The sequence below is a fragment of the Gorilla gorilla genome, chromosome 5 (assembly GCF_029281585.2).
Source record: "Gorilla gorilla gorilla isolate KB3781 chromosome 5, NHGRI_mGorGor1-v2.1_pri, whole genome shotgun sequence".
In the NCBI taxonomy this organism is placed as follows: Eukaryota; Metazoa; Chordata; class Mammalia; order Primates; family Hominidae; genus Gorilla; species Gorilla gorilla.
In genome coordinates, this window is record NC_073229.2 from 107,797,251 (window position 1) to 107,814,015 (window position 16,765).

The 16,765-nt window shown below is 36.4% G+C and overlaps 1 protein-coding gene across 31 annotated transcripts in view; it reads right to left on the reverse strand.

The window, feature by feature from the left end:
- The window catches only part of SNAP91 (synaptosome associated protein 91), a 168,626-nt gene that overhangs the window by 96,188 nt on the left and 55,673 nt on the right, over positions 1 to 16,765 (reverse strand). For all 31 annotated transcript variants that reach the window (XM_063707748.1, XM_055389580.2, XM_055389572.2 and 28 more), the window contains exons 6-7: positions 15,887 to 15,980; positions 13,643 to 13,754 (exon numbers count right to left, since the gene is read on the reverse strand). In XM_063707748.1, coding sequence (XP_063563818.1) covers positions 13,643 to 13,754; positions 15,887 to 15,980 — 206 coding nt within the window. The remainder of the gene's footprint in view (positions 1 to 13,642; positions 13,755 to 15,886; positions 15,981 to 16,765) is intronic.

Genomic DNA, 16,765 nt, shown 5'->3' on the forward strand with positions numbered 1-16,765 from the left:
TTTGTCAGATGAGTAGGTTGCAAAAATTTTCTCCCATTTTGTAGGTTGCCTATTCACTCTGATGGTAGTTTCTTTTGCTGTGCAGAAGCTCTTTAGTTTAATTAGATCCCATTTGTCAATTTTGTCTTTTGTTGCCATTGTTTTTGGTATTTTAGACATGAAGTCCTTGCCCATGCCTATGTCCTGAATGGTATTGCCTAGGTTTTCTTCTAGGGTGTTTATGGTTTTAGGTCTAACATTTAAGTCTTTAATCCATCTTGAATTAATTTTTGTATAAGTTGTAAGGAAGGGATCCAGTTTCAGCTTTCTACATATGGCTAGCCAGTTTTCCTAGCACTATTTGTTAAACAGGGAATCCTTTTCCCATTTCTTGTTTTTGTCAGGTTTGTCAAAGATCAGATGGTTATAGATGTGTGGTATTATTTCTGAGGGCTCTGTTCTGTTCCATTGGTCTATATCTCTGTTTTGATACCAGTACCATGCTGTTTTGGTTACATATGCTATTTTAATATTGTCTCATACCTGAGAGTTATTTCATTCAGCATGTAATTTTACTACCTCAGAAGTATTTTTAGTTTTCTTAAGGGAAGTTTAATAATATATAATTACACAAAGAACTAATTATCAAGAGCAGTTACACTTCATTACCTTCTGTTGACAGTCTTTGGGTAATTTTAACTTTTTACATGGACCTCCCCTGTAGGGTGTTTAAGGGAAGCAAAAAGATCAAGAAAACAGACACATACTGTTTCCTACTTGCTAGGAGTTTAGAGAAAAGACAGTCTTTTAAAAAATGACCAAATCTAAGGATACTTTCTTTATCCACTCTGTCCTGTTTTCTAATGCAATGGATAAACTCATGGTGCTATAAGACAAAAGTCTTTTCTTGTTAAGAAATTTGAAAATAAGGATTTATTCTGGCAAAACATACTTTTTGTTCTCTCTTTCTACAACAATCTTCATATAAATAACTTCTTTCGAATATCCAAATTACTTCTCTTTAGTATAATCTGAGTTTATATCTTTGCATCTGATCTTCAGCAATAATACAAAAAGAAAAATCAAGCGGAATATCTCAATTTCGTTTTAGAACCAGTGACCAAAATTTTAACCAATTTTTTTTCTGTCTCCTCTGGATACTTTTAAAATTGTTTGTATCCTTAATGATAATTTAGGACTCAGCAATAAAAAGCACTCGATCATTGTGGATTTAGGTCATAATCTCATAATCGTTTCTATAATAGTAGCATTGACACAGAAAGGCAACATGTTCTATTTCACTGACACAGGCACAGCTAATGAGACTCCCCTGTCCAGACCAGTGCAGGGCCTAAAAAAACTGGCACTTTTAAAGAGGGGATTGGTCATCCAAAAATGAGCCTCTACCTTTCTTTCACAGTAAAGGTAACATATGCTAACTTTCAATATTTGAAATGATCAAATTTCATGTTTGTGACATGAACCTTTGTAAAGCTGTGATAAATTACCCTTGTCATACTAGTACTAACTTTTGAAGGATAATTGTCCTAGGAAAGAAACCAAATGAAAAAAATTATCATCTCTGAGAGACAAACTGAGAGTTTCTACATAAGCTGTTACTAATGACCATTAGTCAGGGAGACAGCTTACTTACAAGTCAGAGTTTCATTATAGCAATAAAGCATTTGTGAAGATTTATAGCACCAATATTGATTCCAACATTAGGTGTAAAGTATTGGTCATGAAATCCTTGACTAAAATTAACCCACAACATATTCATAAGGTTAACTCCTAGCACTATCAGGTAAACAAATGAAAAACACACCTGCCTCAAAATTTATCAAATTAGGTGAATATGCCAAAATGTGTGAATTCAAAATGCTAGTCTGAGCATCTGGGAGTGGTTCTAATACAATGATTCCCAAACTAAAGTCCCCAAACCACCAGGAACAGCATGACTTTGGCCCTTATTAGGAATGCAAATTCTCAAGCCCCACCTCAGACTTACTAATTAGAAAGTCTGGGTAACAGGTTCAGCAACCTGAGCTTTAACAAGTTCTCCGGATATTCTTGAGGAAAGTCCTAGAACACTGCTTAAAGTACTTTTTCCTTGTCTTCTGCAAATGGACCTTTACCATAGTGACTATGCACAGGGTAAAGGGATATATCCTGACTTTTTTTTTTTTTAGAAAAATACTTTTTTAAAGAGTAGTTTTAGGTTCACAACAAAATTAAACAGAAGTTACAGAGATTTCCCATATTATCCCTGATCCTAAACATGCACAGCCTCCCCCATTATCAACACCTCTGAAAAGAGTGCCATATTAGTTACAACTGATGAACCTACATTGAACATCATTATCACCCCAAGTCCATAGCATACATTACTGTTCACTCTTGGTGTTGTACATTCTATGGGTTTGGACAAATGTATAATGACATGAATCCACCATTTTAGTATCATACAGAGTATTTTCACTGTCCTAAAAATCTGGCCAGGTATGGTGGCTCATGCCTATAATCCCAGTACTGTGGGAGGCTGAGGTGGGAAGATTGCTTGAACCCAGGAGTTTGAGACCAGCTTGGGCAACATAGCAAGCCCCTATGTCTACAAAAAAAAAACCTCAAAAATTAGCCAGGAGTGGTGGTGCGTGTCTGTAATCCCAGCTACTCGGGAGGCTGAGGCAGGAGGATCACTTGAGCCCAGGAGGTCAAGGCTGCAGTGAGCTGTGTTCGTGCCACTGCACTCCAGTCTGGGAGACAGAATAAGACCTCCACTAAACACCAATGATCTTTTTTACTGTCTTCATAGCTTTGCCTTTTGTAGAATGTCAGAGAGCTGAAAACATGCCTTTTCAGACTGGTTTCACTTAGTAATATGCATTTAAGATTCCTTCACGCCTTTTCATGGATTGATATTGCATTTCCTTTTAGCAAGGAATAATATCTGCATATCTTTGTTGGTGAGGTATCAAAGTTTTTAGCCCATTTTTAATTGGGTTGTTTATTATTTTTTAGTTCTAAGAGTTCTTTGTATATTTTGGACAACAGTCCTTTATCAGATGTGGTTTTTGCAAATATTGTCTTCCAGTGTGTGGCACATCTTACCCTTTTTCTTGACACTGTCTTTCATGGAGCAGAAGTTTTTAATTTTAATAAAGTCCAGCTCTTCAATTATTTCTTTCATGGATCACGCCTCTGATGTTGTATCTAAAAAGTCACCATCATATCCAAGGTCATTTAGGTTTTCTCCTATGTTACCTTCCAGGATGTTTATAGTTTTGCATTTTACATTTAGGTCTGTGATCCATTTTGAGTTAATATTTGTAAAGGGTATAAGGTCTGTGTCCAGATTAATTTTTTTGGTGTATGAATGTCCAGTTGTTCCAGCACCATTTGTTCAAAAGATTGTCTTTGCTCCTTTATTATAGATCAGGTTATATTAATGTGGGTTGATTTCTGGACTCTCTATTCTGTTCCACTGATCTATTTGTCTATTCTTTTGCCAATACCACAATATCTTGATTACTGTAATATTATAGTAGGTCTTAAAGTGGGATAGGTCAGTCCTTCAACTTTGTTCTTCTTCAACAATATTGTGTTGGCTATTCTGGGTCTTTTACCTGATTAGAATCAGTTTGTCAATATCCACAGTTACTTGCTGAAATACTGAATACTATTGCAATGAATCTATAGATCATGTTGGAAAGAACTGACATATTCACAATATTGAACCTTCTTATCCATGAACATGGAACATCTCTCCATTTATTAGTTGTTTGATTTCTTTCATAAGAGTTTTATAGTTTTCCTCATATAGATCTTAGAGACATTTTGTTAAGTTTATACCTAAGTATTTCATTTTAGGGAGTGCTGATGTTAATGGCATTGTGTTTTTAATTTCAAATTCTGCTTGTTCATTGCTAGTATATCAGAAAGCCACTGACTTTTGTACATTAACCATTTTTTCTTGCAACCTTGCTATAATTGCTTATTAGTTCCAGGAGTTTTTTTTTTTTTTTGTCGATTCTTTTGGATTTTCTACAATAGATGGTCATATAATCTGGGAACAAAGAAGTCTTATTGCTCCATCCCAAATCTGTATACCTTTCATCTCCATTTCTTGTCTTACTGCATTAGCTAGACCTTCCAGTATGATGGTGAAAAGCAGTAGTGAGAGGAAACACTTTGCCTTCCTCCTGATCTTACTGGGAAAGCTTCTAGCTTTTTCACCATTAAATATGATGTTAGCTATTAAGTTTTTTGTACATATTCTTCATCAAGTTGATGAAGTTCCCCCTCTATTCTTAGTTCACTGATAATTTTTATCATGAATGGGTGTTGGATTTCATCAAATGTTTTTCTTGTTATCTACTGATATGATTTTTCTCTTTTAGCTTATTGATGTGGCAGATTACATTAACTGATTTTCAAATGTTGAACCAGCTTTGCATACCTGGGTAAATCCCCTTGGTCATGGTTTATAATTCTTTTTATACATTGTTGGATGTAATTTGCTAATATTTCATTGAGGATTTTTCAACTATGTTCATGAGAGATATTGGCCTGTAATTTCCTTTTCTTTTTTAATTTTAAATAAAATTTACTGAGATGTTATTTATATATAATATATTACATTCATTTAAGGTGTATATTTTATGTGTCTTGACAGTTATATGCAACATCAATTACTGTCACAAGCAAGGTACATGTCAGTCCATTTTCTGCTGCTATCATGGAATACCACACACTAGATAATTTGTAAAGAAAGATTTATTTGGCTCACAGTTCTTGTGGCTGGAAGTCCAAGATCAAGGGGCTGTATCTAATAAGGGCCTTCTTGCTGCATCATAACATGTCAGAAGGTATCACGTGGTGAGAGAGTGCATGCCTGACAAAAGTCACCTCTTAAAAATTTCACCTCTTAATACTATCACAATGCCAATTAAATTCCAATATGAGTTTTGGAGGGAGCATTCAAACCATAGCAGTACAGAACATTTTTATTACTCTCAAAAAATTTCTTGTGTCCCTTTGCAGTTCATTCCTTCCTCCACTCTGAACCATGGGTAACCACTAGTCTCCTTTCTGTCACTGTAAGTTAGTTTGCATTTTCTAAAATTTTATGTAAATAGCCATACATTACACACTCTCTTTTCTTTGGCTTCTTTGAACCTAATGATTTTGAAATTCATTTATGTTATTACATAAATGTAACAGTTAATTCCTTTTTATTGTTGAATAGCATTATATAATATGTATACATCTTTTGTTTATCTATGTACCTATTAATGAATATTTAGTTTCTTTATGGGTTTTTTTCTATTATGAACATTTTTGAACATTCATGTGCTAGTTCTTGTATGGATACTGGTTCTTATTTCTCTTGGGTAAGTATCCAGGATATGATCCTAGTGGGTCATAAGTTAGGTGTATGTTTAACTTTTTAAGGAAAACAGTAAATGTAAAATGGCAAAATCATTTGACGTTTTACCATTTTACATTTCTATCAGATGTGTATAGGAGTTCCAGTTACTGTACATCTTCACTAATACTTGATACTATCAGTAGTTTTAATTTTAGTTGAGTCTAGTAGGTCCAAGAGGTATCTCACTGTGATTTTAGTTTACATTTCCTCAGTAACTGATGACATTGATAATTTTCATATGCTTATTAGCCATTTTATATCTTCTTTTGTAAAGTGTCTGTTCAAATCTTTTGTACATTATAAAAATTGAGTTGTCTTCATTACTGAGTTATTTGTTCTTGATAGGCATCCCTAAAACATAAATACATATACTTTCTCCTCCTCTGTGACTTGTATTTTCATTCTTAATGATGTCTTTCGAGGAGCATGAGTAATTTTGATGAAGTCCAACTTGTTAACTTTCTCTTTTATAGTTCATGTTTTCTGTATTTTAATTAAGAAATCTTTGCCTAGTCCTTGTTTTCTTCTAGAAGCTTTTTAGTTTTAACTTTTATATTTAGGCCAATAATTCTTTTGATTTCACTTCTAGGCCTGCTGTGAGGCATATTATCTACTACTGAATAACAAATTACTCCAAAATTTAGCAGTTAAAGCAACAAATAAATTTCTGGTCTCACACAGCTTATAAGTCATGAATTTGGAAGTGGCTTAGCTGGATGATTCTGGCTCAGGACCTCATGAAGTTATAGTCAAACTGCTGGCCATGCCTGTAGCCCTCAGTGGTCTGGGGCCAAAGGTTCTGCTTGCAGGGCGGCTCACTCACATACCTGTTGACAGAAGGTCTCAGTTTCTTGCTGTATGGAACTCTCTACAAGGCTGTCTGAGTGTCCTCACAACTTTACTGCTGGCTTTCCCTAGAGCAAATGATCTAAGCAAGAACTAGTGAGGAAGAAATCAAGGTGTCTCTTATAACTTAGTGTCAAAGCTTCACACCATTGCTTCAGCTTCATTCTATTCATTAGAAGTGTCTCTAAGTCCATCTCACATTGAAGGTGATAGGAGTTAGTTTATACCTTTTTTGTTTGTTTGTTTGTTTTTGAGGTGAAATCTCCCTTTGTTGCCCAGGCTGGAGTGCAGCAGTATAATCTTGGCTCACTGCAACCTCTGCCTCCCAGCTCAAGTGATTCTCCTGCCTTAGCCTCCCTAGTAGCTGGGACTACAGACATGAGCCACCATGCCTGGCTTTTTTTTTTTTTTTTTTTTTCGTATTTTTAGTAGAGATGGGGTTTCACCATGTTGGCCAGGCTGGTCTTGAATTCCTGACCTCAAGTGATCTGCCCACCTTGGCCTCCCAAAGTGTTGGGATTACAGGCGTGAGCCACCACCCCCAGCCAATTCATACCTTTTTAGGGGATGAGTATCAAAGAATTTGTAGGTATATTTTGAACAACTAATTGAGATAAAGTTCAAAGTTCATTTCTTTCCCATGTGGATATCCAGTTGTTCTACTATAATTTGTTGAAGATTTTTTTTTTTACCCCATAGCTGGCATTACGAGTTCTACTTTCTTTTCCAGATGAATATTATTCATGGTTATATTTCAAAAGCAAACTGAATTTTTTTAGTCAAGCCTACAGCAAAAGGTTATTAAAAATACATAAATGAAAAATTCAAATCATGGTATTAATTCTAATAATGTACTTTCTGTAGTTTGCATTTTCAATTTGCAATTGCAATAGTTAATACAATCTTTGGACATTAATGTTGGAAGACATCTAAGACATTAGCTAATTTACCTCAGTTGTTTTATGAATATTGAAGCAGAGGGCTAGGAGACTAAATGAATGGTTCAGGACATAATACAAGATACAGGCAGATCTGAGAATATTAGCTATTTAATAGCCTGGCTTGGTAATCTAATAGTCAAATTAATTTTTTTTGAGATGGAGTCTCACTCTGTTACCCAGGCTGGAGTGCAGTGGCACAATCTCAGCTCACTGCAACCTCCACCTCCTGGTTCAAGCAATTCTCTTGCCTCAGCCTCCTGAGTAGCTGGGATTACAGGTGCCCACCACCACACCCAGTTAATTTTTGTATTTTTAGTAGAGATGGGGTTTCACCATCTTGGCCAGGCTGGTCTCGAACCCCTGACTTCAAGTGATCCACCCCCCTTGGCATCCCAAAGTGCTGGGATTATAGGCATGAGCCATTGCGCCTGGCCACTTTCCTTTTCTTGTAATGTCTTTGGTTTTGAGGTTAAGGTAATGCTGGCCTCATAAAAGGAGTTAAGAAGAATCTTCTCTATTTCTATCTTCTGGAAGAGATTGTAAAGAATTGATATAATTTCTCAATTAAATGCTTGGTAGAATTCACCAGTAAACCCATGTGGGCCTGATGGTTTTTGTTTTCAAAGGTTATTAATTATTGACTAAGTATCTTTAATAGATAGAGGCCTATCCAGGTTGTCTATTTCTTCTTGTGTGAGTTTAGATAGATTGTATCTTTCAAGGAGTTGGTCCATTTCATTTGGTTATCAAATTTGTGGGCATACAGCTGTTCATAATATTCTCTTATCTTTTTAATATCCATAAGATCTGTAGTGGTCTCCCCTCTTTAATTTCTGTTATCAGTAATTTGTGTCCTCTTTTTTTTTCTTAGTCTGGCTAGAGACTTATTGATTTTATTGATCTTTTCAAAGAACCAGCTTTTGGTTTCATCATTTTTTTCTATTGATTTCCTGTTTTCAATTTCATTGATTTACGCTCTAATTCTTATTATTTATTTTCTTCCATTTACTTTGAATAATTTTCTTTTTCTTGTTTCCCAAGGTGGAAGCTTAGGTGACTGATTTTAGATCTTTCTTCTTTTCTAGTATATGCATTCGATACTACAAATTTCCCTATAAGCACTGCTTTCAATGCATCCTATACATTTTGATAAGGTGTATTTTCAGCATCATTTAGTTCAAAATATTCGTACATTTCTCTTGAGCTTTCTTCTTTGACCCATGTGTTATTTAGAAGTGTGTTTAATCTCCACCTATTCTGAGATTTTCCAGTTATTTTTGTTATTATTTTTAGTTTAATTCCATTGTGGTCTGAGAGCAGATGGTTGTATGATTCCTATTATTTTAAATTTGTCAAGATGTGTTTTATGGTTCAGATTGTGGTCTCTACTGGTGAATGTTCTATGCAAGCTTGAGAAGAATGTGCATTCTGCTCTTTTTAGATCAAGTAGTCTATATAGATATATGTCCATTATATCTAGTTGATGGTGTTGTTGAGTTCAACTTCATCCGTACTGATTTTCTGCCTCCTGAATCTGTCCATTACTGATAGAGGGGGTTGAAGATCCAAATCTACCAGTAGATTCATCTATTTCTCCTTGCAGTTCTAGCAGTTTTTGCCACACATATTTGTTGATTGTCTGCTGTTAGGTGCACATGCATTAAGGACTGTTCCATCTGTTTGAAAAAATTGACCCCTTTATCATCTGCCATGTCTGGAAATTAATATAACTACTCTTGCTTTATTTTGATTAGTGTTAGCATGGTGTATTTTTCTCCATCTCTCTACTCTTAATTTATGTGTGCCTTTATATTTAAAGTAGATTTCCTATAGACAACATATAGTTGGGTCTTGTTTTTAGATCTACTCTGGTAATCTCTGTCTTAATTGATGCATTTAGACCATTGAGGTTAAAGTGATTTTTGGTATAGCTGGATTAGTATCTACCATATTTGTTACTATTTTCTATTTATTGCCTTTGTTCTTTGTTCCTATTTTTGTCTTCCACTCTTTTCTACCCTTTGTGGTTTTAAATGAGCATTTTATAAGATTCCATTTTCTCTCCTTTCTTAGCATATCAATTACACTTCTTTTTTACTTTTTTAGTGGTTCCCATAGAGTTTGCTATGTACATTTACAACTAATCCAAGGCCACTTTCAAATAACACCATAATGCTTCATTGATAGTGTGAGTATCTTATAACAACAAAACATCTGAATTCCTCCCTACTATCCCTTGTATTACTGCTGTCATTTATTTCACCTATATATAAGCATATAGGTATATACTTTATAAATACATAAACATATATTATTGCTATCATTATTTTGAACAAACAATTGTCTGTCAGATCAACTAAGAATAAGGGAAATATAAGTTTTTATTTTACCTTCACTCACTCTTCTTTTGATATTCTTCCTTTCTTTATGTAGACCCAAGTTTATGACCCATATAATTTTCCTTCTCCCTACAGAACTTCTTTTAGCATTTTTTGCAAATGCAGATCTACTGGCAATAAATTCTTTCTCTTTCACTTTTAAAGGACTATGTCACAGGGTAAAGAATTCTAGGTTAAGTGGGTTGTCTCAGCACTAAACATTTCACTCCATTCACTTCTTGTTTGCATGGTTTGTGAGGTGAAGTCATACATAATTCTTATTTTTGCTCCTCCACAGACAAGGTGTTTTCTCCCTCTGGCTTTTTCATGATTTATTTCTTCATCTTTGATTTTCAATAGTTTGAAAATTATATGCCTCAAGGTAGTTTCGGGGGCATTTCCTACTTGGTGTTCTCTGAGCTTCCTGGATATGTGGTTTGATGTCTGACATTAATTTGGGAAAATTCTCTGCCATTATTATTTCAAATATTTTGTTCCTTTCTCTCTTTTCCTTCTGGTATTCCATTATACATATATGACACCTTTTGTTGCTGTCCCACAGTCTTATTCTGTTCTGATGCTTGTTTTGTTTTTAGTTGTTTGTGTTGTCCCACAGGCTTATTCTGTTCTGCCGTTTTTGTTTTGTTTTTAGTCTTTGTTCTCTTTGCTTTGTAGTTTTGGAGGTTTCTATTGATATATCTGTAAGCTTAAAGATTGTTTCCTCAGCCATGTCCTGTTTGCTAATAATCCCAAAGTGGTTTTGCCCTCTAGTACTTCTTTTTAGTTCTTTTTTAGGATTTCCATCTCTCTGCTTACATTGCCTATCTGTTCTTGCATGCTGCCTATTTTATCCATTGGAGCCCTTAGCCTATTAATCATAATTGCTTTAAATCCCCAGTCTGATCATTCCTTCATCCCTGCCATGTCGGGTTCTGATGCTTGCTCTGTCTTTTTGAATGTTTTTCTGTCATTTAGTATGACTTGTAATTTTTTCTTGATAGCTGTACATGATGTACCAGGTAAAAGGAACTGCTGTAAATAGGTCTTTATTAATGTAGTGTTAAGGTGCGGAGAGGGGAAGTGTTCCATAGTTCTGTGTTTAGGTCTCACTTTTTAGTGAGTCTATGCCTCTGGACTGTGAACTTCACAAATGCTTCTTGGGTTTTCCTCTTGGACAAAATAGATGTAGTGGGCTAGAGTTGGGTATTTCTCTTGCCCCAGTCCAGTTAGGCTCTGATAAAATCTCAGCACATCAGGTAAAGCTCTGGTTAAGTAGTTGCTCCTTCATAAGGACAAGAGTGCTCTGGCATATTTCAAAATGGTTCCTTTTCTCCTCCCTGTCCTGGAAGCACAAGGAGATTTTTCCCTAATATTTACTATAGGAGCCTAGTTGAGCTCCTGGAAGTAAAACAAAAGTGTGGTGCTCTCTATGACTGGGTTCCCTTGGAGTTTTTAATTCTCAGACTTGGCCACACTGAGCATCCAACAATTCATTAATCACAGTTCAGATCTTCCTACTTCAACAGTAGTTCCTATGGCAGCTTCCACTCATGAGTCTCTGTTCCAGTAATCCATGACTCCTTGTATTTGCCTGTCTCTCCAATCTTGGGGGCAGAGGTTTGCCCTATGTCCTCCCCTCTCTTGTGGATCCCAGAAGAGCTGTTGATTTTTCAGTCTGTTCAGCTTTGTACTTATTTTTAGAACAGATTGGTGACTTCTAAGCTCCTTCCATGTGGAACTGGAAACCGGAAGTCAGATTTACCTACCCAGACTTTTCAAGGACACTGACTCCAAGCTCATTCTACTCCTTGGGGACCCAAAATGTCACTATATGTTTTAGCTATCTGAGTGGAGGCTTTATGGGGATTAAGTTACAAAAGGAAATTAGATCCAGTGAATGCACAAGACTATCTGTGGTTATATCCTCAGTTTTCTGAATGCATAGTTTGAGTAGATATACTTTAAAACTAGCAGAATCCACACTGTTTTTCTGATTTCTGCAAAGATACGGGGGTAGAAATTCCATCACATCCTCAGTATACTCGCATATTTGTTTTATGAAAAGATGTATGTATCTGAGAGGTTAACAGCAGATTATAAACTTAATCAGATGATAACTGCTAATGTGCAGGTTTCCAGATATATCCTCATTTACCAGAAGAAAATCAATGTAGCTCCTGGTACCTCATAGGCAGCTACAGAACTAGGTAATGATTTATCTCTACCTCAATAAACAGAAACCATCAGAAGTAGTTTTCTGTTATCTAGCAGAGATGCCATTAAAGCCTCACTGTCTTATTTCAGGGATATCAACCTCTTTGGCTGTCGTACTCCCATAGGGTATCATTTTGATGACATAAGGCTGAATGTATTTAGTGGGCAAGAACTGACGGTATCTTAGCTGCCTTCATAAGTCACACGCATGTCAAAGTATGGGAGAATCCATGAAAATTCAGAGACCAGTCACCTCAATGAAGTTTCTAAGGGCCCCAAAGTCTGTGCATTTCAGAGAAATCCTTTCCCTGTAAAAGAGAAATTTTGTACCTTGCACTCTTTGTAACTAAAAAGAGGCAGAAGTCTGCTAAGCTGCTTTGGTGGCAACATAGAGGACATGTGTATGTGCTGCTCTAAGCAAAGCATCTGGTATAGTGTCACATATGAGTCAGGCTCAGATTAAGGGAAGACTCTGCAACTTCTCCAAACTGATGCCACGTGGGGCTCTGTTTCAGCAGATCTAAAGGTACTTAAAGTGTGTACAGCAGATTCAAATGCTGTAGAGTACCTCTGGTACACTCCAATACAGGCCTCTAGTGCTTTGGAGTAGGGCTATGTCTTCTTCACACATTAGCTAATCTCCTTTGGAAAAAATGCTCTTGGTTTACTTTTACCTCAGTTTACCTTGGTTTATTTTTACCTACCTTTTACTTTTAGAGACTTAAATTTTGACCAAAGAACATCAAGTGATCATCAGACCTAAAGTGGGTGTTATCTAATGTACCAAATAATAAAGTTGAACAAGTGCAATCATACTCCATTATCAAAAGAAGTAGTCTATAAGAGATAAGCCTCAAGCAGGTTGTGAATAAGCAGGTAGATTGTATGAACAGATGGTTCATATTCCCAGTGCATCTACTCTTTTTCTTTCCCATTTCTCCCTCAAATTATACCCATGGACTCTGGGGGAGTTCCCTATTACCAGCTGACTGAGGAAGAAAACATTCATATTTGGTTTAGAGATGGTTCCTCATGTTGGCACCACCTGGAAGTGAAAAGCTGAATAATATCCCCACAAAGGGATGGCCTTGACAAAGAAAGAAATCTTCACAGTGAGTCAAATTTCCAGTAATATATCTATCTAATTTTCCACTTTATGGTAAAGGAAAAATGGTAAGAAACATTGAACTACACCAAATTATGTGTAGCAACTAACTGTTGGCCTGGATGATAAGGTACTTGAAAAAAATAAAACTGGAGGATTGGTGACAAGGAGTTCTGGAGAAAAGGTGATGGATGGACCTCTCATAATGGATAGAGAGCATGAGACTATATTCATCCCATTTGAATAAAAACCAAAGGGCATATCCCACAAAAAGGCTCTTTCTAATCAGAGGGCTAACAGAACTCTATAGGAAGTGGGCATATATCAGAAATGGAGGTTATGAATAGGCTAAACAGCATAGGCTTCGCATTGCCAAGGCTTATATGCCTATCATCACTGCTGAGTCCTCAGTTGGCCAACACCCTGGATCAACACTGAGCTTTCATCATAACACGATAGTCCAGGGACACCAGCCATCCACCAAGTAACAGGTTGAGGATTAATTCCTTTTACTAGGGTGGTTAGCAGCAATCTGTCTACACTATGATTAGCACCCAGTTACCCTAGATATGGATTTACCATCTCTGCCCATATCGTTCTGCCAGTACCACCATCTGTGGACTTACTCACTATCATGATATTCCACACAATATTGCCCGCCAAGAAGTGAGACAACAGACTCACCCCACAGAATTCATCAATCTTACTGTGTATCCCATCAGCCCAGACATGTTTCAGTTGTTCCACCTACCGAGTAAGTTAATAACACCATCATTGTAGCAAGCAAAAAGTTTGATAAGATCTTTGAAAAGAAGCATAAATGCTGCATTTATGACACCATTTGTTAGTTCATTTGGATGCACCTAGAAAAACAGAAAAATTTAATATTAGCGGCATATCATTAAGTCTTAATTTTTCTTGAATCACATTAAAATGTCTCAAATGACTACTAAGAAATTCATGAATATTCTACAAACATTGGTAATTCATTTAGTAACCCTACCAATATCAAAAGATGGACTACATATGTTTTTGCTTCAATTTAAGTCAATGAAGTTAGTCTTATCAATTAAAAGACAGATATATGCATTATATATATATGTGTTTATATAGATTAATCCATAGATTATTCAAATTTAACTTTTGAAAATCTGGTGTGTTGTTACTTTTACTGTCATGTTACATTTCTTCCACTTCTCCTATCTAATAGTTTCCGTGAAAGGATTCAGGCTCCAGGTGCCTGCAATGACTCAGTGTGGAAGAACAGCATGGGGAATACCTTAGTCAGCTACCTCTAAAATAACTCTAGAGACTCATAACTGTTCACCCATTCCAAACTACTCTAATCATCAACACAAAGGCACATAATTTCTCCCCACTCCTCAATCCTTTTCTTTTTCCCTTTATGACTTTCTCTTTTAAGACAGAACCCTTACTAAAGTCAAGGAAAGTAAAGAAAAATAAACGAATTAAAAAGAAAATAAAAGCTAAAAGGCAATTCGACAGATACTTAGTGAAGTCCTTATCGTAAAATCTGTTAAAAAATAAGATGGTTTGCTGCTTTTATGAAATTTCACAGGAGTTAGGTGTTGTGATTAGCACCGAATTATAGACTAAACCATACAATCTTAACAGAGATACTAAGTTACTAAAATTTGAGGAAAATCTTTGTTGTAGGCAACTACCAAAATACAAAAAGGCTGAACAATATGAGTTAACAATGTCTCTACATGTCAAAATATTTTACTTTCATGAATCAGATTTCAGATTTTTTTTTTTTTTGAGACAGAGTCTCACTCTGTCGTCTAGACTGGAGTGCAGTGGCATGATCTCAGCTCACTGCTACCTCTGCCTCCCAGGTTCAAGCGATCCTCCCACCTCAGCCTCCTGAGTAGCTAGGATTACAGGCATGCACCACCACACCTTGCTTTTTTTTTTTTTTTTTTTGGTATTTTTAGTAGAGACAGAGTTTCACCATGTTGGCCATGCTGGTCTCAAACTCCTGACCTTGTCAAGTGATCTGCCTGCTTTGGCCTCCCAAAGTTTGAGATTACAGGCGTGAGCCATGCCCAGCCTCAAGATTCTTCAAAATTAATTTTTTTTATTTTAAGATAACTCTAAATTTACATGCAGGTGTAAGAAGGAATACAGAAAGCTCCCATATACCATTTACCCAGTTTATCCTAATGGTAACATCCTATAAAACTATAGTACAATATCACAACCAGGATATTGACAATGAAACAATTCACTAATTTATCTAAGATTAAACACAATTCTTTGGTGGATAGTATCATTTAAGCAATCTGCATAAAATGGTTTCTAGGCCAGGAGTGGTGGCTCACGCCTGTAATCCCAGAACTTTGGGAGGCCAAGGTGGGCGGATCATGAGGTAAGGAGATCGAGACCATCCTGGCTAGCATGGTGAGATGCCATCTCTACTGAAAATGCAGAAAATTGGCCGGGCATGGTGGCGGGCGCCTGCAGTCCCAGCTGCTCAGGAGGCTGAGGTAGGAGAATGGCGTGAACCCGGGAGGCAGAGCTTGTGAGCGGAGATCGCGCCACTTGCACTCCAGCCTGGGTGACAGAGTGAGACTCCGTCTCAAAAAAATAAATAAATAAAATAAAATAAAATAAAATAAAAAATAAAAAAGATTTCTAACAGCAGGTCAAGTTATTTAGCTGCCTGAAGGCACATCTTGCAGATACTTCATCCTGTCAAGTACAATAGGAAGTCACTATCCTGCTCAGAACATGAAGTTCCAAGAATGTACCATTCATATTTTTCCATGACTTATGTAAACACCTGGTAAACTGCTTAGAAAAATCAGGGAACCTAAATAATCTTTACCGAGCTTAACAGCCTGAACTAAGTATTCATCTAAATGAAGATCTACAGCTGCTTCCCGAGGAATCTTTGGATTTACCTGTAGCCCATCTTCAAATGAAAGACAACATTGATTGTGTAAGAAACATTTTCTAGTGAGATACATACATCAAATTCAAGCAGTGCATCAATTTGTCCCTGTAGTATTGGCATACTCTTTAGCAGCTTTTCGGGAGCCATTGTCCTCATTACACCATCGGCCCTACAATTAAAAAAAAAAAAAAAGGTACAATATCATTGGATATGGACAATTCAAGACCATATGCATTGTTCTAAGCTGTTCCCCCACACCACCCCATTTCCTTATTAATCCTGTGGGATCAATTTGAGGTATTACAAGGTTGTAGTCATTTCCCCCCTCTATCTATTATCTATTCTTATTCCTCCATTGCACAGGCAATGCTTGTTTGTTTTCTATGTGTACTGCCCTTATGAAGAAAGCAATCGGGTCTGGATAAAAGAGGCAAGCTGAATTTATGAATGGATTTTTCTAAATCTATAATAAAGGTAATAGTGTTGAAAAGTATGTTTTCTTCTTTTTTTTTTTTTCTTTGAGACAGTCTCACTCTGTCACCCAAACTGGAGTGCAATGGCATGATCATAGCTCACTGTAATCTCGAACTCCTAGGCACAAGTGATTCTCCTGCCTCAGCCTCATGAGTAGCTGGAACTACAGGTGCATGCCACCACACCCGGTTAATTTTTAAAAAATTTGTTTTGGTAGGGATGGGAGTCTCACTATGTTGCCCAGGCTGGTCTTAAACTCCTGACCTCACAGAGTCCTCCCTCCATGATCTACCAAAGTGCTGAGACTATAGCCATGAGCCACTTTGCCCAATCAAAATATAAGCTTTCAAAAAAGCCAGTTTTTTTTTTCTTTTTTTTTTTTTGAGAAAGAGAAAACATGTCTTGGAAGTTTATAAAACCTGTATGACTTGGAGTACAAGGTTTATGCTATTAACCATCAAGGGAAGAAAAATGCATGCT